This window comes from Salvelinus fontinalis, chromosome 40, assembly GCF_029448725.1.
Source record: "Salvelinus fontinalis isolate EN_2023a chromosome 40, ASM2944872v1, whole genome shotgun sequence".
NCBI classification, from domain to species: domain Eukaryota; kingdom Metazoa; phylum Chordata; class Actinopteri; order Salmoniformes; family Salmonidae; genus Salvelinus; species Salvelinus fontinalis.
This window is the reverse complement of record NC_074704.1, coordinates 7,529,764-7,556,296: the sequence shown is the minus strand read 5'-3', so window position 1 is coordinate 7,556,296 and position 26,533 is coordinate 7,529,764. Positions and strand designations below refer to the sequence as shown.

Sequence of the window (26,533 nt, the reverse complement as noted above, 5' to 3'; positions counted from 1 at the left end):
TATCAAGGGCCATCATTGACATGAGGTATCAAGGGCCATCAGTGACATGTGGTATCAAGGGCCATCAGTGACATGTGGTATGAAGGGCCATCAGTGACATGTGGTATCAAGGGCCATCAGTGACATGTGGTATCAAGGGCCCTCAGTGACATGTGGTATCATGGGCCCTCAGTGACATGTGGTATCATGGGCCATCAGTGACATGTGGTATCATGGGCCATCAGTGACATGTGGTATGAAGGGCCATCAGTGACATGTGGTATCATGGGCCATCAGTGACATGTGGTATCAAGGGCCATCAGTGACATGTGGTATCAAGGGCCATCAGTGACATGTGGTATGAAGGGCCATCAGTGACATGTGGTATGAAGAGCCATCAGTGACATGTGGTATGAAGGGCCATCAGTGACATGTGGTATCAAGGGCCATCAGTGACATGTGCTATCAAGGGCCATCAGTGACATGTGGTATGAAGGGCCATCAGTGACATGTGGTATCAAGGGCCATCAGTGATATGTGGTATCAAGGGCCATCAGTGACATGTGGTATCAAGGGCCATCAGTGACGTGGTATCAAGGGCCCTCAGTGACATGTGGTATCATGGGCCATCAGTGACATGTGGTATCATGGGCCATCAGTGACATGTGGTATCATGGGCCATCAGTGACATGTGGTATGAAGGGCCATCAGTGACATGTGGTATCAAGGGCCATCAGTGATATGTGGTATCAAGGGCCATCAGTGACATGAGGTATCAAGGGCCATCAGTGACATGTGGTATGAAGGGCCATCAGTGACATGTGGTATGAAGGGCCATCAGTGACATGTGGTATCAAGGGCCATCGGTGACATGTGGTATGAAGGGCCATCAGTGACATGTGGTATCAAGGGCCATCAGTGACATGTGGTATCAAGGGCCATCAGTGACATGTGGTATCAAGGGCCATCAGTGACATGTGGTATCAAGGGCCATCAGTGACATGTGGTATCAAGGGCCATCAGTGACATGTGGTATCAAGGGCCATCAGTGACATGTGGTATCAAGGGCCATCAGTGACATGTGGTATCAAGGGCCATCAGTGACATGTGGTATCAAGGGCCATCAGTGACATGTGGTATCAAGGGCCATCAGTGACATGTGGTATGAAGGGCCATCAGTGACATGTGGTATGAAGGGCCATCAGTGACATGTGGTATGAAGGGCCATCAGTGACATGTGGTATGAAGGGCCATCAGTGACATGTGGTATCATGGGCCATCAGTGACATGTGGTATCAAGGGCCATCAGTGACATGTGGTATCAAGGGCCATCAGTGACATGTGGTATGAAGGGCCATCCGTGACATGTAGTATGAAGGGCCATCAGTGACATGTGGTATCATGGGCCATCAGTGACATGTGGTATGAAGGGCCATCAGTGACATGTGGTATGAAGGGCCATCAGTGACATGTGGTATGAAGGGCCATCAGTGACATGTGGTATGAAGGGCCATCAGTGACATGTGGTATCATGGGCCATCAGTGACATGTGGTATGAAGGGCCATCAGTGACATGTGGTATGAAGGGCCATCAGTGACATGTGGTATCATGGGCCATCAGTGACATGTGGTATCAAGGGCCATCAGTGACATGTGGTATCAAGGGCCATCAGTGACATGTGGTATGAAAGGCCATCAGTGACATGTGGTATGAAGAGCCATCAGTGACATGTGGTATGAAGGGCCATCAGTGACATGTGGTATCAAGGGCCATCAGTGATATGTGTTATCAAGGGCCATCAGTGACATGTGGTATCAAGGGCCATCAGTGACATGTGGTATCAAGGGCCCTCAGTGACATGTGGTATCATGGGCCATCAGTGACATGTGGTATCATGGGCCATCAGTGACATGTGGTATCATGGGCCATCAGTGACATGTGGTATGAAGGGCCATCAGTGACATGTGGTATCAAGGGCCATCAGTGATATGTGGTATCAAGGGCCATCATTGACATGAGGTATCAAGGGCCATCAGTGACATGTGGTATCAAGGGCCATCAGTGACATGTGGTATCAAGGGCCATCAGTGACATGTGGTATGAAGGGCCATCAGTGACATGTGGTATCAAGGGCCATCAGTGACATGTGGTATCAAGGGCCCTCAGTGACATGTGGTATCATGGGCCCTCAGTGACATGTGGTATCATGGGCCATCAGTGACATGTGTTATCATGGGCCATCAGTGACATGTGGTATGAAGGGCCATCAGTGACATGTGGTATCATGGGCCATCAGTGACATGTGGTATCAAGGGCCATCAGTGACATGTGGTATCAAGGGCCATCAGTGACATGTGGTATGAAGGGCCATCAGTGACATGTGGTATGAAGAGCCATCAGTGACATGTGGTATGAAGGGCCATCAGTGACATGTGGTATCAAGGGCCATCAGTGACATGTGCTATCAAGGGCCATCAGTGACATGTGGTATGAAGGGCCATCAGTGACATGTGGTATCAAGGGCCATCAGTGATATGTGGTATCAAGGGCCATCAGTGACATGTGGTATCAAGGGCCATCAGTGACGTGGTATCAAGGGCCCTCAGTGACATGTGGTATCATGGGCCATCAGTGACATGTGGTATCATGGGCCATCAGTGACATGTGGTATCATGGGCCATCAGTGACATGTGGTATGAAGGGCCATCAGTGACATGTGGTATCAAGGGCCATCAGTGATATGTGGTATCAAGGGCCATCAGTGACATGAGGTATCAAGGGCCATCAGTGACATGTGGTATGAAGGGCCATCAGTGACATGTGGTATGAAGGGCCATCAGTGACATGTGGTATCAAGGGCCATCGGTGACATGTGGTATGAAGGGCCATCAGTGACATGTGGTATCAAGGGCCATCAGTGACATGTGGTATCATGGGCCATCAGTGACATGTGGTATCATGGGCCATCAGTGACATGTGGTATCAAGGGCCATCAGTGACATGTGGTATCAAGGGCCATCAGTGACATGTGGTATCATGGGCCATCAGTGACATGTGGTATCATGGGCCATCAGTGACATGTGGTATCATGGGCCATCAGTGACATGTGGTATCAAGGGCCATCAGTGACATGTGGTATGAAGGGCCATCAGTGACATGTGGTATCAAGGGCCATCAGTGACATGTGGTATCAAGGGCCATCAGTGACATGTTGTATCAAGGGCCATCAGTGACATGTTGTATCAAGGGCCATCAGTGACTTGTGGTATGAAGGGCCATCAGTGACATATGGTATGAAGGGCCATCAGTGACATGTGGTATCATGGGCCATCAGTGACATGTGGTATCAAGGGCCATCAGTGACATGTGGTATCAAGGGCCATCAGTGACATGTGGTATCAAGGGCCATCAGTGACATGTGGTATCAAGGGCCATCAGTGACATGTGGTATCATGGGCCATCAGTGACATGTGGTATCATGGGCCAATGCTAAACTGCTAGTTGTTGATGAACGAGTTGTTGATGAACAATTTCAGATGTTACAATGTACAACTTCTCACCAGTGATGTAGATAATTGTGTCCATCACAAAGATACATCTGCCTCATCAGTTTGTGGTTTCCATCAAGGTGTCATAACGAGTTTGGTCCGTTAATACACATCACTATCATCACTATCATCACTATCATCACTATCATCACTATCATCAACCGTACGGTTTTGGAAGCATAAGAACCTTATTTTTCATACCAACGGAATAAAATAAAATAATTAACTCCAGAGACAATTCACCATTTAAACAGAACAGGGGTGACGTTAGTCTCCTTTAGTCCCTTATTGGGCTAGGAGCGAGGACTTGTTGGAAGAAGCCCTTCTTCTACCTTGTTTTACACTTCAAGTCATTTACTTCTTGTTAGAGATGTATTTACACTTAAATGTCCCTAAATGCCGATCGGCGCAGCGGTCTAAGGCACTGCATCTCAGTGCTAGAGGCATCACTACAGACCCTGGTTTGATTCCAGGCTTGTATCACAACCGGCCGTGATTGGGAGTCTCACAGGGCGGCGCACAATTGTCCCAGGTCGTCCAGGTTTGGCCGGAGTAGGCTGTCATTGTAAACAAGAATTTGTTCTTAACTGACTTGCCTAGTTAAATAGAAAAAAATAAATAAAAATAAATAAAACGTATGTGTGTGTATGTGTGTGAATATCTATGAATTGAAATAATAAAAATGTATGTGAATTTTTTTTCAATCAAACTGCAGCTGGCCCTGTATAGCCGACATGAAGAAATAAGTAAATAAGTAGTCTACAGTTTGAAGTCAAACGTTGCGTCTGTTTATTGAAGTGACGGGAAACTCGCATGGTGTCCATTTGACACGGCTAGTCTATTTATTAGCCTACATTAACCCCTGCTGGCGTAAACTGTTTACTGCAGAGCAAATAGACAATCATTAGACAATGAGCATCATCATACAGAGTTATTTACTGACATCATCAAAGCACAGCACACACACACACAGCAACTCAAGTTTGGTTGGAACTTGAATTTAAAATTGATAAAATTTAGATTTTGTGTCATTGGCCTACACGCAATACCTCAAAATGGCAAACTGGAATTAAACGTTGTTTCGTTAAATTGTACAAATGAATTGTTTTGAGTCAATAAGTAATTAACAACTTTGTTATGGCAATCCTAAAACAGTTTAACAAATCAGATTATAAATTGCATGGACTCACACTGTGTGAAATAATGTTTAACATGATTTTTTTAATGACTTCCTCATCTCTGTACCTCACACATACAAGTATCTGTAAGGTCCCCCAAGTCAAGCAGTGAATTTACAACACAGATTCAACCATAAAGCCCAGGGAGGAAGATGGGCACCTATTGGTAGATGGGTAAAACAAAACAAAAAGCAGACATTGAATATCCCTTTGAGCCTGGTGAAGTTATTAATTACACTTTGGATGTTGTATCAATACACCCAGTCACTACAAAGATACAGGCGTCCTTCCTAACTCAGTTGCCGGAGAGTAAGGAAACTGCTCAGAGATTTCACCATGAGGCCAATGGTGACTTTAAAACAGTTACAGAGTTGAATGGCTGTGATAGGAGAAAACTGAGAATGGACCAACAACATTATAGCTACTCCACAATACGAATCTATACTGAGTATACCAAACAATCCACCGTCTCAATCCACCACATCCGCCAGTGTCGCAGAGCTAGAGTGGTGTTTGGCAGACCATGAAACGTCTGTAGCGTCCGAACCGTTTGGCCTACCACTCGATTGAAAGGGGAGACTCTCACGAACACGATGGTCGTCTCCATTTTGCTCTATGACCCCCACAAGTGTCATGGGACTCGTCTGAAGGTAACCGGCAACGGTAAAAAATATGAATGGAAGTATGGAGGTAGTTTTGTACCTATCCAAAAAAATTGGGTTAAATACATGTTAAACCCCCCCCCCCCACATATTTGCTGAGCATTCTTATTTCTACTAGATAAAGGACAGACAATTCCAAATTGTTTTCATTATGATTTTTTTATACTGTCTTTTTTTGCTATTTATTCATGTGCTATTCAATGCGTTTCTATGGGGTATAGTAGTAAAGGCCAAATTCAATATTTTTCATTCATTAGATTTTTTTTTCCGGGATACCTAAAGGGGTCCTAATATACCAAATCAAATAGGTAAATGATCTATGGTATGAACATCTTAAAACCATTCCATATGTTAGCGTAGAACCCCCCCCCCCCCCCCCCCTCAATGGCTTAGACTCTTAGGAATTAACCTGTCTACTCCCCTTCACCTACACTGATTTGAAGTGGATTTAACAAGTGACATCAATAAGGGATCATAGCTTTCACTTGGATTCACCTGGTCATCATATATGCATAGTCACTTTAACCATATCTACATGTACATACTACCTTAATCAGCCTGACTAACCGGTGTCTGTATGTAGCCCCGCTACTTTTATAGCCTCGCTACTGTATATAGCCTGTCTTTTTACTGTTGTTTTATTTCTTTACTTAGCTATTGTTCACCTAATACCTTTTTTTGCACTATTGGTTAGAGCCTGTAAGTAAGCATTTCACTGTTGTATTCGGCGCATGTGACAAATAAACTTTGATTTGATTTTACCTGGTCAGTCTGTCTTGGAAAGAGCAGGTGTTCTTAATGTTTTGTATACTCAGTGTAAGTGACAGAGTGAAAAGAAGGAAGCCTGTATAGAATACAAATATACATTCCTGAGGCACTGAAGTAAAATTCCCCAAAATGTTAACAAAGAAATTAACTTTATGTCCTGAATACAAAGCTTTATCTTTTGGGGAAATCCAACACATCTCTGAGTACCACTCTTCATATTTTCAAGCATGGCTGTATGCTTGTCATTGGCAGGAATTAAGGAGTTTTTTAAAGGATAAAAATAAACGGAATAGAGCTATAAGCACAGGCAAAATCCTAGAGGAAACCTGGTTCAATCTGCTTTCCAACAGACACTGGGTGACAAATTCACCTTTCAGCAGGACAATAACCTAAAACACAAGGCCAAATCTACACCGAAGTTACTTACCAAGACCACATTGAATGTTCCTGAGGGGCCTAGTTACAGTTTTGTCTTAAATTGGCTTGAAAATGGCTGTCGAGAAATGAACCAACTTGACAGAGCTGGACGACTTTTAAAAATAATAATATGCAAATATTGTACAATCCAAGTGTGCAAAGCTCTTAGAGAATTACCCAGAAAGGCTCACAGCTGTAATCGCTGCCAAAGGGGATTCTAACACGTGTTGTCTTAGGCGGTTGAATACTTACCGTGCATTCGGTATTCAGAACCTTTCCCTTTCCCCACATTTTGATACGTTACAGCCTTATTCTAAAATAGATTAAATTAATTGTTTTCCTCATCAATATACACACAATACCCCATAATGACAAAGTGAAAATAAGCTTTTAGACATTTTTGCAAATGTTTAAAAAATATGACAACTGAAATACCTTATTTACAAAATAGACCCCTGCTCCGCTCGGGAGAATATAATTACTTTAAAAAGATGAAGAGATTCAACACATGAAGAAACAATATAAAAAGGACAATTACTCCACTTTTCAACCTCATATTTATTATCTCCAGCACGATGTCAGCATCGATGTACAGTGTGGAACGAGATTACTGACACCCTTGATAAAATATGATCAACTATGACTGTATAAAATAAATAATTCAAATACTGTGCTATATTGTATGATATTTTTTGGGGGGAAATGATGTAAATAATAAACGCAGACGTTCTGTATATTACCTCGGAAACAATGGATGACGCAGCGGGACAAGGTGGAGCGGAGTTTGATTACAAGGTGTCCCGATATCTTATTTCATTATTTTTTGTTTTTTTGTTTTAATGTCCATTCTAGATTGCCCTTCTAGCTAATCATAAACTAATATTCAACAATGCTGTGGTATAAACTATTTTATACTAATACAATTGATCAGATACATATATATACACTGCTCAAAAAAATAAAGGGAACACTTAAACAACACAATGTAACTCCAAGTCAATCACACTTCTGTGAAATCAAACTGTCCACTTAGGAAGCAACACCGATTGACAATAAATTTCACATGCTGTTGTGCAAATGGAATAGACAAAAGGTGGAAATTATAGGCAATTAGCAAGACACCCCCCAAAAAGGAATGGTTCTGCAGGTGGTGACCACAGACCACTTCTCAGTTCCTATGCTTCCTGGCTGATGTTTTGGTCACTTTTGAATGCTGGCGGTGTTTTCACTCTAGTGGTAGCATGAGACGGAGTCTACAACCCACACAAGTGGCTCAGGTAGTGCAGCTCATCCAGGATGGCACATCAATGCGAGCTGTGGCAAAAAGGTTTGCTGTGTCTGTCAGTGTAGTGTCCAGAGCATGGAGGCGCTACCAGGAGACAGGCCAGTACATCAGGAGACGTGGAGGAGGCCGTAGGAGGGCAACAACCCAGCAGCAGGACCGCTACCTCCGCCTTTGTGCAAGGAGGTGCACTGCCAGAGCCCTGCAAAATGACCTCCAGCAGGCCACAAATGTGCATGTGTCAGCATATGGTCTCACAAGGGGTCTGAGGATCTCATCTCGGTACCTAATGGCAGTCAGGCTACCTCTGGCGAGCACATGGAGGGCTGTGCGGCCCCACAAAGAAATGCCACCCCACACCATGACTGACCCACTGCCAAACCGGTCATGCTGGAGGATGTTGCAGGCAGCAGAACGTTCTCCACGGCGTCTCCAGACTCTGTCACGTCTGTCACATGTGCTCATGTGCTCAGTGTGAACCTGCTTTTATCTGTGAAGAGCACAGGGCGCCAGTGGCGAATTTGCCAATCTTGGTGTACTCTGGCAAATGCCAAACGTCCTGCACGGGGTTGGGCTGTAAGCACAACCCCCACTTGTGGACGTCGGGCCCTCATACCACCCTCATGGAGACTGTTTCTGAACGTTTGAGCAGACACATGCACATTTGTGGCCTGCTGGAGGTCATTTTGCAGGGCCCTGGCAGTGCACCTCCTTGCACAAAGGCGGAGGTAGCGGTCCTGCTGCTGGGTTGTTGCCCTCCTACGGTCTCCTCCACGTCTCCTGATGTACTGGCCTGTCTCCTGGTAGCGCCTCCATTCTCTGGACACTACGCTGACAGACACAGCAAACCTTTTTGCCACAGCTCGCATTGATGTGCCATCCTGGATGAGCTGCACTACCTGAGCCACTTGTGTGGGTTGTAGACTCCGTCTCATGCTACCACTAGAGTGAAAGCACCGCCAGCATTCAAAAGTGACCAAAACATCAGCCAGGAAGCATAGGAACTGAGAAGTGGTGTGTGGTCACCACCTGCAGAACCATTCCTTTATTGGGGGTGTCTTACTAATTGCCTATAATTTCCACCTTTTGTCTATTCCATTTGCACAACAGCATGTGAAATTTATTGTCAATCAGTGTTGCTTCCTAAGTGGACAGTTTGATTTCACAGAAGTGTGATTGACTTGGAGTTACATTGTGTTGTTTAAGTGTTCCCTTTTTTTTTTTGAGCAGTGTATATAGTAATACTTTTTCTCTCAAAAAGATAATTAGTTGCACCCTTTAAGAATTCTTATTAATAAAGAAGCCAAAAGTTTAGTATTTGGTCCCATATTCCTAGTACGCAATGACTACACCAATGTTGTGATACTACAAACTTGTTGGATGCATTTGCAGTTCGTTTTGGTTGTGTTTCAGATTATTATGTGCCCAATAGATGGTAATGGTAAATATTGTGTTGTCATTTTGGAGACACCTTTATTGTAAATAAGAATAGAATATGTTTCTGAACACCTCTACATTTAATGTGGATGCTACCATTGTTACGGATACTCCTATGTGAATCGAAGAATAATGATGCGTGAGAAAGTTAGAGAGGGTCAAAGATCATACCCCCAAGACATGCTAACCTCTCACCATGACCAATGACAGGGGAGGTTAGCATTATATATCATACCCCCAAGACATGCTAACCTCTCACCATGACCAATGACAGGGGAGGTTAGCATTATATATCATACCCCCAAGACATGCTAACCTCTCACCATTACAATAACAGGGGAGTTGAAAATGTATTGGGAGTATGGGACAAAATACTAAACTTTTGACTACATTATTTATAAGAATCTTTAGGGGTGTAAATAATTTTACTTGTTAAACAAAATCTCTTTCTCTGAGCAATTGTATTAGTAAAAAAAAAAAAAAAAACGTTTTTTTTTTAATGATTTGAATGTATTTGAATGATTTATGATTTATTTTAAACAGTCATTATTGCTCATATTTATCAAGGATGACAATCATTTCGGACCTCGCTGTATGTGAAAATGGCATGTTTCTATGATCGGTGGTTAAAAAGAGAAGAAGAAGAAAGGTCCTTAAAAAACGTCAGGATCTAAAGTTAAAAAAAACTGTGATTTTTCTAGCCAGAGGAGGGTCATTTTCATAATCTCAGTATTTGAAAATCAATATTTATTTATTTTTTAACTTTTGATGTCATCAGGTAGAACTTTACATATTATTTTCTACAAAATGTCGAAATTTGCAGTTTTCACACATGTAGACAATGGTATTGTGCTGGAGATAATCAAAATGACGTCGAATATTGGTGGAATTGCCAGTTAATTATTGAATTAATAAAAAAGTATTTGTAAGTCTGCTGTTGTGTCGTGATGATGCAGACTTCTACCAGTGTTTCTGTGGTAATACTGACACCTACTGGTTCATCATTGTCTTGACTGATCCCAGAGACAGAACTAAGCTATAGCAATAGTACACTACATGCCCTGTACATTATTCATACATTAATACATTTATACATATATTTATCATTTATATTTTATTAACAATATTAAATTACTGCACATGCAAAGCATTTTAGAGCAATAGTACACTACATGCACAGTACATGAATACATTGATACATACATTTATCATATTTAATAACACTATTAAATTACTGCACAAACAAAGCATTTTAGAGCAATAGGATGAAATAATATTATAGCTGCAGTGTGAACTAGAAAAGGGAGATGTTTGTGTTGATATAATCCCAACTAGATGTCCATTTATTTTCACGTTTTAAACATTAGTGGCCAGCTCATACACTTTCTGGCCTCACGCCTTCGTTAAAGGTTCAACAATTAATTTGTGTTGATTCAATAAATAAATGTTTTCCCAATTATTCTAGTCATAAGAAAAATATAAAAATATCCTAAAAATATCCTTATTTATAACTGGATGTATGTAAGATGTTAAATATGAAATGGCTTGGTTTACGACATAAATGATGTATAGGTGAGATAGGTTTATGAACTTCACATGAATCATTTAAATAACTGAGTTCATTGTTTATTTAGGATACAGGAAGCATGACAGGGATTCATGAAGTTCAATCTTAATTTTGGGACCCTGAAAGTCAAAAACAAATACACTGTTAGTTATTTAGTTACTTAGTTACTTAGTTACCTGAGTGTCCATCATTGACATCAACATAATTTGTTTGATTGACATCTATTAAATGATTGGTTTTGATTGATAACGTATGAGGTCGTACTCACAGGTGATTGGTCCGATGGTGAGGGGTTCGAGGGGGACAGAGGGGGTGACAGAGCGGTATTTCCTTTTGTTGCACACCTGAGGAGAGAGACGGGAAGGAGTCAGAGAGACCAGACACTGAGACAGAGAGACGAGAGAGAGTCAGAGAGACCAGACACTGAGATGAGAAGGAGTCAGAGATACCAGACACTGAGACAGAGAGACGGGAAGGAGTCAGAGAGACCAGACACTGAGACAGAGAGACGGGAAGGAGTCAGAGAGACCAGACACTGAGACAGAGAGACGAGAAGGAGTCAGAGAGACCAGACACTGAGACGAGAAGGAGTCAGAGATACCAGACACTGAGACAGAGAGATGAGAAGGAGTCAGAGAGACCAGACACTGAGACAGAGAGACAAGGAGTCAGAAAGACCAGACACTGAGATGAGAAGGAGTCAGAGATACCAGACACTGAGACAGAGAGACGGGAAGGAGTCAGAGAGACCAGACACTGAGACAGAGAGACGAGAAGGAGTCAGAGAGACCAGACACTGAGACGAGAAGGAGTCAGAGATACCAGACACTGAGACAGAGAGATGAGAAGGAGTCAGAGAGACCAGACACTGAGATGAGAAGAAGTCAGAGAGACCAGACACTGAGACGAGAAGGAGTCAGGGAGACCAGACACTGAGACAGAGAGATGAGGAGTCAGAGAGACCAGACACTGAGACAGAGAGACAAGGAGTCAGAAAGACCAGACACTGAGATGAGAAGGAGTCAGAGAGACCAGACACTGAGACAGAGAGAGGAGAAGGAGTCAGAGAGACCAGACACTGAGACAGAGAGACGAGAAGGAGTCAGAGAGACCAGACACTGAGACAGAGAGACTCAGGAGAGCCAGAGAGACCAGACACTGAAAAAGATAGACGAGAAGGAGTCAGAGAAACCAGACACTGAGACAGAGAGACGAGGAGTCAGAGAGACCAGACACTGAGACAGAGAGACGAGGAGTCAGAGAGACCAGACACTGAGACAGAGAGAGGAGAAGGAGTCAGAGAGACCAGACACTGAGACAGAGAGACGAGGAGTCAGAGAGACCAGACACTGAGACAGAGAGACGAGGAGTCAGAGAGACCAGACACTGAGACAGAGAGATGAGAAGGAGTCAGAGAGACCAGACACTGAGACAGAGAGACCAGACACTGAGACAGAGAGACGAGAAGGAGTCAGAGAGACCAGACACTGAGACAGAGAGACGAGAAGGAGTCAGAGAGACCAGACACTGAGACAGAGAGATGAGAAGAAGTCAGAGAGACCAGACACTGAGACGAGAAGGAGTCAGAGAGACCAGACACTGAGACACAGAGACGAGAAGGAGTCAGAGAGACCAGACACTGAGACAGAGAGACGAGAAGGAGTCAGAGAGACCAGACACTGAGACAGAGAGACTCAGGAGAGCCAGAGAGACCAGACACTGAAAAAGATAGACGAGAAGGAGTCAGAGAAACCAGACACTGAGACAGAGAGACGAGGAGTCAGAGAGACCAGACACTGAGACAGAGAGACGAGGAGTCAGAGAGACCAGACACTGAGACAGAGAGAGGAGAAGGAGTCAGAGAGACCAGACACTGAGACAGAGAGACGAGGAGTCAGAGAGACCAGACACTGAGACAGAGAGACGAGGAGTCAGAGAGACCAGACACTGAGACAGAGAGATGAGAAGGAGTCAGAGAGACCAGACACTGAGACAGAGAGACCAGACACTGAGACAGAGAGACGAGAAGGAGTCAGAGAGACCAGACACTGAGACAGAGAGACGAGAAGGAGTCAGAGAGACCAGACACTGAGACAGAGAGATGAGAAGAAGTCAGAGAGACCAGACACTGAGACGAGAAGGAGTCAGAGAGACCAGACACTGAGACAGAGAGACGAGAAGGAGTCAGAGAGACCAGACACTGAGACAGAGAGACCAGACACTGTACACAGAGAGACGAGAAGGAGTCAGAGAGACCAGACACTAAGACGTAAAGGAGTCAGAGAGACCAGACACTGAGACAGAGAGACGAGGAGTCAGAGAGACCAGACACTGAGACACAGAGACGGGAAGGAGTCAGAGAGACCAGACACTGAGACAGAGTGACGAGGAGTCAGAGAGACCAGACACTGAGACAGAGAGACGGGAAGGAGTCAGAGAGACAAGATACTGAGACAGAGAGACTCAGGAGAGTCAGAAACCACCACACACAAAATTAGTGAGACCAGAGAGAGACCACAGACTGAGTGGATGAGTCAGCGGGAAAGATGCAGGACTCACTGGAGTGCAGGAGGAGCTCCTCAGGTCACACAGGCTGAGTCTGCAGTGTAGGAAGACATCCCGGTAGTCCCCCTGGTACAGGAACAGCAGAGCAGAGAAGTGAGCCCTGAGAGACGAGCCGCTCTCCTCCACCCTCACCTGACGGAATTCAGTCGGACATCTAAGAAACAGGGAGGGTCAGGATTTAGGTTAGATAACGCAACAAAAAATACACAAACATTAGTGTTCAGTTTCCCAGACACAGAATAAGCCTGGTCCTGGAGTAAAAAGCATCTCAATGGAGAAGCTCCATGTAAAGTGTTGTTAGTCCTGGACCAGACATAACCTGTGTCTGGGAAAACCTCCATGTGTTCCTTGAGTTTAAACCAAGACACCCTTACTTGTTCTGAATGATGTAGTATCGCATGATGTCTTTAGGGTCGGGGGATTGTGTGGCATAGCAGTCCTCCAGAACGACCACGAAACGCTCCGTCTCGGACTCCTCTACGGACACACCCACGTGCAGCACGGAACCCACCGGCAAGGTGACTCCGCCCGCTGGGTAAGCCTTTGTGAAGTTGTCGCTGTGGTACAGAGTCATGTTGGAGCCCACTTTGGAGCCCTTACCGACTTGGACATCCTTCAGCCTGTCAAATGGGCAAATAGGAGATTTGGTTAATAAGAGATGCACTCAGAGATGGTGAAGGACAAACAAAGTGACTTATGCGAGAAATGCACTTTACAGGCTCAGTAAAATGAATCGTTTATATTATTATTTATAATAACAATAATTCGAATTAAAAAAATTATTATAATAATAACAATAAATACACTTTATTTTTGAAGCACTTTTCAAGACACCCAAAGTCACTTTAGATAAGATAAGAAATTATTATTATTATAGTTTTAACACTATTACACAGCCAGCTTCAGCTGAGTATTTTGTTGGAAAAACCAGTACAACCAGAACAACCAGTACTGTGATGAGTGGACAGAGGAGATGCAAAACTCTTATCTGGTTATCTAAAGGATCATCAAGAACCACAGGTTTAAAGTAATAACTGTCTATACATTAACAGCATACTGACAGTCCGACATGTGTTCGCCTGCATTGTGTTACATTGTGTTACATTGTGTTACAGGGTTTGGTTTTAGAAGTAAAGAAGTGGAAGTGGGGGGGACATAATTATTATCGTTTTTAAATCCAGTCGTATAAACACTCCAAACAGCCTACCTGACTGCTCGGAGGCGTCTGCATGGTCCTAAAGTACACCATTGCCTCGTATTGTATCACATTCCAATGTGCAAAAGTTGCGCCCCTGTTGTGTTACATTGTCCATGTTTTACATTGTTTACTGTAACGTAACGTCTCCACTTACGACAGGTAGGGTTTGATGGCCACATCCAGGCTGGTCTCTGATTCCAGAGGGTAGGCACAGGAGAAAGGCACGCTCACGGGTCGGCTGAAGGACACGGCGTGAATGTGGTAGATGAATAAACTGTTGGAAAAGATGGCGTCAGTTCCGTTGGTCTGGTGAAAGGGGGAAAAGGGAAGAAGATTAGAAGCCAGGAGAGGACCTCTCACCAGTCCTCAGAATAATATAATTCTTGGTCAATTGTATTTCAGTTCATCTGTTCATCATTTTCTGTTGATGGCAACATGTCTCACAGCAAGTGTTCTCTGTTGAAGGTTTCGGTGAGGAACGGGGTGAACGGGTCGGGGTCTGTTCTCACCTCCAGAGTGTTTCCGCAGGTGCCCTCCGTGCGCTCCACCTGGTACCATACCATGCCGCCACGCTCTTCGTGAGCGTTACACCGGGGGTCGGCCAGGTTAGCGGTGGTGGCATCCAGACCAGCGGCCTCCAGGTTAGTCCTGTTGAGACCCACCTGTACCAGACTCCCCCCACACACTACCGCTGGGTGCAGCAAAACAGGCTGATCTGTAAGAGAGAAAGAGAGCGAGAGAGAGATGAGAAAAGAAAGACAACGGGAGTGTTATTCAAGAACTCCAAATGAAAAGAAGGAATTACAAATTCTCATATGCACTCCTAGAAAAAATGATTTCAAAATGGTTCTTCGGCTGTTTCCATAGGAGAACCCTTTTTGGTTCCAGGTCGAACCCTCTAGAGAAGGGGTTCATCTTGGAACCCAATAGGCTTCTACCTGGAACCAAAAAAGGGTTCTTCAAAGGGTTCTCCTATGGGGGCAGCCGAAGAACCATTTTAGGTTCTAGATAGCACCTTTTTTTCTAAGAGTGTACATAGGTCCTCAAGCAGGTGTTTTCTGAGAACTCACCTGGCCTCTCACACCGCCAAGTGACCCCATCATTGCTCACGCAGGTCTCCCCCGCTCTGCAGGTACCACACATTGCTTTTGGCGTAGTCGTGACAACCTGTGACTGTGTTGTTGTTGTGGTGCGATTGTTGTCTACTGGTGTTCTTGTCGAGGTGACAACATCTACTGGTGATTTTGTCGTAGTGGTGATATTTACGGATGTTTGTGTTGTCGTGGTGATCTTAATAGGTGTTTGTGTTGTCGTGGTGACCTTAACCGGTGTCTGCATTATCGTGGTAATCTTAACAGGTTTTTGCGGTGTTGTGGTGATCTTATCAGGTGTTTGTGTTGTCGTGGGTATCGTAACAGGTGTTTGTGTTGTTGGGGTGATCTTTACAGGTGCTTTTGTTGTCGTGGTGACCTTTACAGGTGCTTTTGTTGTTGTGGTGGGTGTTGTTGTGGTTGTTGTTGTGACTGGTTTTGGTGTTGTGGTGGGAGCTGACACATCTGGAACAAGGAGTTAAACAGGAGACACAGTTACGAGGGAACATTCATCGCTCATGTTTTGAAAGAACTAGTATGCTGGTATTACCAGAATCATACAATACGCCTATATGAATGAATGGATGAATATGCTGAGTACTGTTGATATCTAGGGCCATAAGAAGAACATCATGGTGTATATAACCAGCTGGTTAATGACTAAGCAGTAAACAGTTAAAGAAGTAAGTACAATAACTTCAATTCAAAAGGCAGAACAACAACAGCAAGTCCCACACAGAACTTGGCAAAGCAGGGGGCGAAACCTTACATGCACAATAGGCGAAGTAGCACCCGGGAGGCATGACCAACTTGTACACAAAGTAGTTCCCAGGGCATGCCTTGACGTGGATGGGCTGAGACTGCACCCAGCAGCAGTCCTCATTGAAGCTGGCGCAGACTGCACTCTGGACAATTTCATCCACCTGCTGGGGGGGAGGAAACGCCAGCCACAAGGGAGCCTGGGTGCCGCACTTGAACGAATCCACGCACTTGTCCGGCATGGACACGCTCTGGTTACCGATGTACATGCGGTAATAGCCGTCCCAGTGGACGTTGCGGTCGCAGTGTTTCTCGCCCCCATTGTTGCTGGTGGAACGCCACGGGTCGTTCAGGACCGTGTAGATCTTGCAGGGGTTGGCGCACTGCTGGATGCCGTCGACCGTGATACAGTCCTCCCCGTCGGCGCACTCATAAAAGCCGCAGCTGAACCGGACATGGGCAAGGTTGGTGTTGGAGATGGGATAGGAGCGGCGGACACGGCGAGAGGCGTGGTGTTGGTCGTCGGTCGCGGTGTGGCCAGGTAAACAGATGAGGCCGTCTCCGGAGAAACCCTTCTTACAGGTGCATGTGATGTCACCTGCCATGGGCGAGGTGCGGCAGACGGCTTGTTCGTGACAGGCCTCGCAGCTGGTGACAATCGTACCTGTGGGAATATGGGAATATATGGGTTCTTCGTCTTATTAGGTTGAGTCATCGTGATACACCTGCACTGTTTTGATGCTTCCATTTTAAGGTTCTGAAACTAAAGAGCAGAGAAAATACAGAAGTCAATTGTGTGGTGGGTTGTTTAAGCAATAAGGCATGAAGGGGTGTGGTATGTGGCCAATATACCACGGCTAAGGGCTGTTCTTAGGCACGATGCATCTTGGAGCTGGACACAGCCCTTAGCCCTGGTATATTGGCCCTATATCACAAACCCGAGTTGTCTTATTACTATTATAAACTGGTTACCAATGTAATTAGAGGAGTAAAAATAAATGTTTTGTCATACCCCTGGTATACGGTCTGATAAACCACGGCTGTCAGCCAATCAGCATTCACCACCCAGTTTATAGAAACTCTATTAAATACTTAGTAAATACAATACTTAATACATGATACATATATCCCTATACTGTCTAACCAAATATACTTGATATCTTAATATGGCAGACACTCAATGAGAAAATCTATTTTACAAATTATACATTGTCTGTCATATATAGTATTCATTATGTAATATATATTTTGGACACACCTACTCATTCAAGGGTATATCTTCTGTATACCACCCCTACCTTGTCACAACACAACTGATTGGCTCAAACGCATTGAGAAGGAAAGAAATTCCACAAATTAACTTTTAACAAGGTACACCTGTTAAAACTTCTTATGGGTGGGGGGCAGTATTGAGTAGCTTGGATGAATAAGGTGCCCAGAGTAATATTTTGATAGATTTGGATAGCAAACACTCTGAAGTTTCTAAAACTGTTTGCATGATGTCTGTGAGTATAACAGAACTCATATGGCAGGCAAAAACCTGAGAATAAATCCAACCAGGAAGTGGGAAATCTGAGGTTTGTAGTTTTTCAACTCATTGCCTATCGAATATACAGTGTCTATGGGGTCATATTGCACTTCTGAAGGCTTCCACTAGATGTCAAAAGTCTTTAGAACCTTGTTTCAGGCTTCTACTATGAAGGAGGGGGGAATGAGAGCTCTTTTAATCAGGTGTCTGGCATGAGCTGTTCACGCGTGCTCCCGTGAGAGCGACCTGCCTTCCATTGCATTTCTAAAGACAAAGGAATTATCCGGTTGAAACATTATTGAAGATTTATGTTAAAAACATCCTAATGATTGATTCTATACTTCGTTTGACATGTTTCTACGAACTGTAATGGCATTTTTTTACTTTTCGTCTGACCTGCGCATCGTGAATTTGGATTTGTGAACTTGCGTGAACAAAAAGGAGGTATTTGGACATAAATGATGGACTTTATCGAACAAAACAAACATTTATTGTGGAACTGGGATTCCTGGAAGTGCATTCTGATGAAGATCATCAAAGGTAAGTGAATATTTATAGCGCTGTTTCGGACTTTTACTGACTCCACAACATGGCGGATATCTGTATGGCTTATTTTTGTGTCTGTGCGCCTTACTCAGATTATTACATGGTGTGCTTTTTCGGTAAAGCTTTTTGAAATCTGACACAGCGGTTGCATTAAGGAGAAGTTTATCTAAAGTTCCATGCATAACACTTGTATTTTCATCAACATTTATGATGAGTATTTCTGTAAATTGATGTGGCTCTCTGCAAAATCACCGGATGTTTTGGAAGCAAAACATTACTGAACGTAACGCGCCAATGTAAACTGAGATTTTTGGATATAAATATGAACTTTATCGAACAAAACATACATGTATTGTGTAACATGAAATCCTATGAGTGTCATCTGATGAAGATCATCAAAGGTTAGTGAGGAATTTTATCTCTATTTCTGCTTTTTGTGATTCCTCTCTTTGGCTGGAAAATGGCTGTGTTTTTCTTTGACTAGGTACTGACCTAACATAATCGTTTGGTGTGCTTTCGTCTTAAAGCCTTTTTGAAATCGGACACTGTGGTGGGATTAACAACAAGTCCTTCTTTAAAATGGTGTATAATACTTGTATGTTTGAGGAATTTTAATTATGAGATTTCTGTTGTTTGAATTTGGCGCACTGCACTTTCACTGGCTGTTGTCATATCGATCCCGGTAGCGGGATCTAAGCCATAAGAAGTTTTAAATGAAATGCATTCCATGTGACTACCTCATGAAGCTGGTTGAGAGAATGCCAAGAGTGTGCAAAGCTGTCATCAAGGCAAGGGAGGCTACTTTGAAGATTCAAAAATATTTCATATATTTTGATTTGTTTAACACTTGTTTTGGTTACTACATGATTCCGTATGTGTTATTTCATAGTTTTGATGTCTTCACTATTATCCTACAATGTAGAAAATTGTAAACATTAAAAAAAAACTTGAATGGGTAGGTGTGTCCAAACTTTTGACTGGTACTGTAAATATTTTGATGTATTAAATATATAGTATAATTGTGTGTACCTGAGGTATGTCCAGCTGTTGATGTATTAAATATATAGTATAATTGTGTGTACCTGAGGTATGTCCAGCTGTTGATGTATTAAATATACAGTATAATTGTGTGTACCTGAGGTATGTCCAGCTGTTGATGTATTAAATATATAGTATAATTGTGTGTACCTGAGGTATGTCCAGCTGTTGATGTATTAAATATATAGTATAATTGTGTGTACCTGAGGTATGTCCAGCTGTTGATGTATTAAATATACAGTATAATTGTGTGTACCTGAGGTATGTCCAGCTGTTGATGTATTAAATATATAGTATAATTGTGTGTACCTGAGGTATGTCCAGCTGTTGATGTATTAAATATATAGTATAATTGTGTGTACCTGAGGTATGTCCAGCTGTTGATGTATTAAATATATAGTATAATTGTGTGTACCTGAGGTATGTCCAGCTGTTGATGTATTAAATATATAGTATAATTGTGTGTACCTGAGGTATGTCCAGCGCTGGACAGAACCAGTAGAGGCACCAGCAGAGCTACCAGGATCATCCTCATCAACACTAGTTACTTCTACAGGGGCAGAAACGGGGAACACAACCTGAAGGAAAATACACTTATTATATTCATCCACACTTTACATCTACTGGATAGTCAGTCACTTTTACATCTACTGGATAGTCAGTCACTTTTACATCTACTGGATAGTCAGTCACTTTTACATCTACTGGATAGTCAGTCACTTTTACATTCAAGTTTGAATTGATTTAATTTGACTGTATCTATACAGGTCATCCTATTGTGATAAAAAATATTTTATTTTCTGTCACAAGACTGCAATAAACCACGTTACAAAACATCTAATACAACTATAGATATTAAGCGTGGACACACACATCCTCTGGAGGGTAATATAACATTTCAAACTTAGTCAGTTCAGATATATTAATTTCACCAAACCAAAATAACTTTGTTTAACCATACAGTATGAATAGTGATCTGAGAGGAGTACTGACTTACCAAATCTTGATGCTGACTGCTGGACCCACCTGTAAGCTCAGCATTTATACCCTGGTTATCGGGGAGTGGGGGAAACGGGACACATTGTGCAATATTCCCAGGGACAATACCTTAGCCTGGGTCCCAGTATGTTTAGCTCTCATTCCACTCCTTGACACTCCTTGTCATGATAAACTGTTTGGCAATGACCCTGAGTAAAGGAGTGAAACGTCAGCCGAAACTGACTGGATTTCAGGCTAACAATGGGTCTGGAAGAGATTCAATGGCAACTATCAACGTTCATACGTAAGGAATGCAACAATCACCTGATAACCATGGAAACCTGGGCTGTGATTAAGCTAAAGTCTATATGCTCTGTTGGGTGGCATGTCGAATAAATTGGATGTTTTCAAACGAATTAAGCAAACTTAAAAGAAATCTCTAAAACCTTAAATCAACAGGACAGGTGTGGTGGCTGATTGGAGGCATTAGGTCAACGCCATATGATTTATGAGGTGATTAATGTCTCACAATAACCCAGAGAACAACTTAACATGTGGCTGACTTCTTACCCCCAAGACATGCGAACCTCTCACCATTACAATAACAGGGGTGAGAGTATGAAATGTATGCCTTTAACTTTCTTACTCATTATTAACAATTAATTTAGGATTATCTGTAACCATGGTAGCATCCACATTAATGTAGAAGTGTTTAGAAACATATTATATTCTTATTTACATTTAAAAGTGACTCCAAAACAACACAATACATTATTTACCATACATTTCTATTGGGCACAAAATAATCTGAAACACAACAAGAACAAATAGCAAATGCATCCAACTAATTGATGTAGTCAATGTGTGCTATGAATATGGGACTAAATACTGTACTTTTTACTACTTTAATACCCATATAAGTGAACTTGTCCCAATACTTTTGGTCTCCTAAAATCAGTCGACCGTGTACAAAAGGTGCTGTAATTTCTAAACAGTTCACCCGATATGGATGAAAATACCCTCAAATTAAAGCTGACAGCCTGCAATTGAACCTCAACGTTAGCCAATAATTTCACATCAAAAGTGCTGGAATACAGAGCCAAAACAATTAAATATGTGTCACTGTCCCAATACTTTTGGAGCTCACTGTCCAGTGTTCTTGTCACTGTTCCCTTTATCGTTCAGTTTTTTGTCTTCTGTTTGTACTATAGATATGCCTGTTTCAACTGTGTTGCGTAATACATCTCCAATTAGTCAGCGGATTAATAACAGGAAAAGATCTGACCCAATCCCTTTGTCTTATTCCAAACCCTTTTCTCTTTGCTCCAGATGACCAACAAAAGCCAGTTGTCACCATGATGACATTATATCAACTATTCACACTGAGGGAAAGGTGAACTGTTCCCACTCATCTAAACACAGACTCAAATGGCACTCTATTCCCTGTATAGTGCACTACTTTTGTTCACTAAGATGGTCAAAAGTAGTGCACTAAATAGGGAATAGGGTGCCATTTGAAACAGAGCCATAGTATTCAACAGGCATTATCCCTCTCGCTATGGCTTATAGACGATACAACAAGTTTTGTTATTTTGTTTTAGTGTTAACTCACTTCTACATGCTTGAACAATTTGAGAGCTTTGTATTTAATGTTTAGAGCCCCTGTGAATCCATGAAACTCATGTATGAAGTTAAGCACAAAAATGGTTGCACCCTTATATTTTCAGTTGTGAAGAGGCCTGACAACGCTTCATCTCTCCTCACTACGCTGAAAAGATTTGGTATTTGCCCTCAGATCCTCAAAATGTTCTACAGCTGCACCATTGAGAGGATCGTGACTGCCTGCATCACCGCTTGGTTTGGCAGTTATGAAGTTAGCACATACATTAAAAAAAATGTTTCACCCTTACAAGGGAGTCAAATAACATTAAGCCTGATCAATCAATTAGAAAACCTTAGTAAATAACACACTCAACACCTTAGCAACGGGCCTACGACCAAATATGGTCATGTCATGTATCCTTCTGTACATACTGAAAGAAATGGGTCTACCGTTCTCAAATTAGGACCAACAAAAAATACATGAACCCTTTAATAGATGAAGATGGAAGCAACGCCTCTTAATGATTTAAGTCCTGCTGTTTAGTCACGTTTAGTCAGAACCTCAGCTTAGCCCTAACTCTGCTTAACTTAAAGTCAACAGCAGACATTGATATAATGACACAACAGACTGATGTAATAGTAAAAAGGTACAGTTCACTTTATTATCTCAGTCGTTAAGATACAGAAGCTCTCTGTTGTCCCATTGCAGTTCTGTTTGGTTCACTCTGACCATTTGGTCCCTGGAAGACAAACAGTGAAAATACAAGGTTACCAGTGACAAACACATCCTTACCAAAGGATTGTGACCGCAGACAGAGCCGCCACCGGCAACTAACACATGACCTTCTGACCTCTGAACTCTTCACCCAATGACGAGCCGCCCCAAGCCTGCCTGCTGATCAGTTAACTGGTAATTGCTTTTTGCTAGCCTCTCAGGGCGCAGTGAGAAAGAGGCGCCTGCCCTTAGTTACCCTAACATGTTTTAGATGTAAAAAAAAACATAAAAAAAAAAAAAATATATATATATCACAATCTCATAGAAACAAGTAATTATTTTATTGTTTGGTCTGATGTTCTGAACATATTGCTCAATATATGTCTGATGTTCTGAACATATTGCTCAATATATGTCTGATGTTCTGAACATATTGCTCAATATATGTCTGATGTTCTGAACATATTGCTCAATATATGTCTGATGTTCTGAACATATTGCTCAATATATGTCTGACGTTCTGAACATATTGCTCAATATATGTCTGATGTTCTAAACATATTGCTCACTATATGTCTGATGTTCTGAACATATTGCTCAATATATATCTGATGTTCTAAACATATTGCTCAATATATGTCTGATGTTCTGAACATATTGCTCAATATATGTCTGATGTTCTGAACATATTGCTCAATATATGTCTGATGTTCTAAACATATTGCTCACTATATGTCTGATGTTCTGAACATATTGCTTAATATATGTCAGCTGCAGAGAGACAAGAGATCATGAGAAAATGAGTTCTGATCAGTCATGGAAATAAAAGTGTTGAAAACATGTTGACTCACTATTTAAAAACAAGATGGAGAACAAGATATAGGATGAAAAATACTGGAGTTTAGTTGCATGTACAGGCGATTAGCGCTCGCTAAAGCTATTTAGCAAAAGAAATGGAGTCAAAGTATCAATTTAAGTCAGATTTGTCTCAGTTGATAGAGCACGGCATTAGCAATGTCAAGGATCACAGGTTCAATTTGAATGTAAATGAAAACCAGGAAAAATGTAATTTGGCAAACACAGTGTGTAAACATGTCATATTTCTCCCAGGAAGGTCTGACGGCTACATCCAGTCTCCTCTCCAGGGGATAGATACAGGAGAAAGGAAGGCTCGTCTGCTCTCCAGGGGATAGATACAGGAGAAAGGAAGGCTCGTCTGCTCTCCAGGGGATAGATACAGGAGAAAGGAAGGCTCGTCTGCTCTCCAGGGGATAGATACAGGAGAAAGGAAGGCTCGTCTGCTCTCCAGGGGATAGATACAGGAGAAAGGAAGGCTCGTCTGCTCTCCAGGGGATAGATACAGGAGAAAGGAAGGCTCGTCTGCTCTCCAGGGGATAGATACAGGAGAAAGGAAGGCTTGTCTGCTCTCCAGGGGATAGATACAGGAGAAAGGAAGGCTCGTCTGCCCTACAGGGGAAAGATACAGGAGAAAGGAAGGCTCGTCTGCTCTACAGGGGATAGATACAGGAGAAAGGAAGGCTCGTCTGCTCTCCAGGGGATAGATACAGGAGAAAGGAAGGCTCGTCTGCTCTCCAGGGGATAGATACAGGAGAAAGGAAGGCTCGTCTGCTCTCCAGGGGATAGATACAGGAGAAAGAAAGGCTTGTCTGCTCTCCAGGGGATAGATACAGGAGAAAGGAAGGCTCGTCTGCTCTCCAGGGGATAGATACAGGAGAAAGGAAGGCTTGTCTGCTCTCCAGGGGATAGATATAGGAGAAAGGAAGGCTCGTCTGCTCTCCAGGGGATAGATACAGGAGAAAGGAAGGCTTGTCTGCTCTCCAGGGGATAGATACAGGAGAAAGGAAGGCTCGTCTGCTCTACAGGGGATAGATACAGGAGAAAGGAAGGCTTGTCTGCTCTACAGGGGATAGATACAGGAGCAGGGAGGCTCGTCTGCTCTCCAGGGGATAGATACAGGAGAAAGGAAGGCTCGTCTGCTCTACAGGGGATAGATACAGGAGAAAGGAAGGCTCGTCTGCTCTCCAGGGGATAGATACAGGAGAAAGGAAGGCTTGTCTGCTCTCCAGGGGATAGATACAGGAGAAAGGAAGGCTCGTCTGCTCTCCAGGGGATAGATACAGGAGAAAGGAAGGCTCGTCTGCTCTCCAGGGGATAGATACAGGAGAAAGGAAGGCTCGTCTGCTCTCCAGGGGATAGATACAGGAGAAAGGAAGGCTCGTCTGCTCTCCAGGGGAAAGATACAGGAGAAAGGAAGGCTCGTCTGCTCTCTAGGGGATAGATACAGGAGAAAGGAAGGCTCGTCTGCTCTCCAGGGGAAAGATACAGGAGAAAGGAAGGCTCGTCTGCTCTCCAGAGGAAAGATACAGGAGAAAGGAAGGCTCGTCTGCTCTCCAGGGGAAAGATACAGGAGAAAGGAAGGCTTGTCTGCTCTCCAGGGGAAAGATACAGGAGAAAGGAAGGCTTGTCTGCTCTCCAGGGGAAAGATACAGGAGAAAGGAAGGCTCGTCTGCTCTCCAGGGGAAAGATACAGGAGAAAGGAAGCCTCGTCTGCTCTCCAGGGGAAAGATACAGGAGAAAGGAAGCCTCGTCTGCTCTCCAGGGGAAAGATACAGGAGAAAGGAAGCCTCGTCTGCTCTCCAGTGGAAAGATACAGGAGAAAGGAAGGCTCGTCTGCTCTCCAGGGGAAAGATACAGGAGAAAGGAAGGCTCGTCTGCTCTCCAGGGGATAGATACAGGAGAAAGGAAGCCTCGTCTGCTCTACAGGGGATAGATACAGGAGAAAGGAAGGCTCGTCTGCTCTCCAGGGGATAGATACAGGAGAAAGGAAGGCTTGTCTGCTCTCCAGGGGATAGATACAGGAGAAAGGAAGGCTCGTCTGCTCTCCAGGGGATAGATACAGGAGAAAGGAAGGCTCGTCTGCTCTCCAGGGGATAGATACAGGAGAAAGGAAGGCTCGTCTGCTCTCCAGGGGATAGATACAGGAGAAAGGAAGGCTCGTCTGCTCTCCAGGGGAAAGATACAGGAGAAAGGAAGGCTCGTCTGCTCTCTAGGGGATAGATACAGGAGAAAGGAAGGCTCGTCTGCTCTCCAGGGGAAAGATACAGGAGAAAGGAAGGCTCGTCTGCTCTCCAGAGGAAAGATACAGGAGAAAGGAAGGCTCGTCTGCTCTCCAGGGGAAAGATACAGGAGAAAGGAAGGCTTGTCTGCTCTCCAGGGGATAGATATAGGAGAAAGGAAGGCTCGTCTGCTCTCCAGGGGATAGATACAGGAGAAAGGAAGGCTCGTCTGCTCTACAGGGGATAGATACAGGAGAAAGGAAGGCTTGTCTGCTCTACAGGGGATAGATACAGGAGCAGGGAGGCTCGTCTGCTCTCCAGGGGATAGATACAGGAGAAAGGAAGGCTCGTCTGCTCTACAGGGGATAGATACAGGAGAAAGGAAGGCTCGTCTGCTCTCCAGGGGATAGATACAGGAGAAAGGAAGGCTTGTCTGCTCTACAGGGGATAGATACAGGAGAAAGGAAGGCTCGTCTGCTCTCCAGGGGATAGATACAGGAGAAAGGAAGGCTCGTCTGCTCTCCAGGGGATAGATACAGGAGAAAGGAAGGCTCGTCTGCTCTCCAGGGGATAGATACAGGAGAAAGAAAGGCTTGT

At 43.5% G+C, this 26,533-nt stretch overlaps 1 protein-coding gene across 1 annotated transcript in view; it reads right to left on the bottom strand.

Annotated features, from left to right (window-relative positions):
• The window catches only part of LOC129839233 (pancreatic secretory granule membrane major glycoprotein GP2-like), a 44,776-nt gene extending 24,677 nt beyond the window's left edge, over window positions 1-20,099 (bottom strand). Inside the window, exons 1-9 of the mRNA XM_055906545.1 lie at window positions 20,033-20,099; window positions 16,463-17,116; window positions 16,128-16,158; window positions 15,673-15,830; window positions 15,112-15,317; window positions 14,757-14,908; window positions 13,779-14,024; window positions 13,399-13,558; window positions 11,108-11,183 (exon numbers count right to left, since the gene is read on the bottom strand). Coding sequence (XP_055762520.1) covers window positions 11,108-11,183; window positions 13,399-13,558; window positions 13,779-14,024; window positions 14,757-14,908; window positions 15,112-15,317; window positions 15,673-15,830; window positions 16,128-16,158; window positions 16,463-17,116; window positions 20,033-20,099 — 1,750 coding nt within the window. The remainder of the gene's footprint in view (window positions 1-11,107; window positions 11,184-13,398; window positions 13,559-13,778; window positions 14,025-14,756; window positions 14,909-15,111; window positions 15,318-15,672; window positions 15,831-16,127; window positions 16,159-16,462; window positions 17,117-20,032) is intronic.
• Window positions 20,100-26,533: the final 6,434 nt, after the last annotated feature.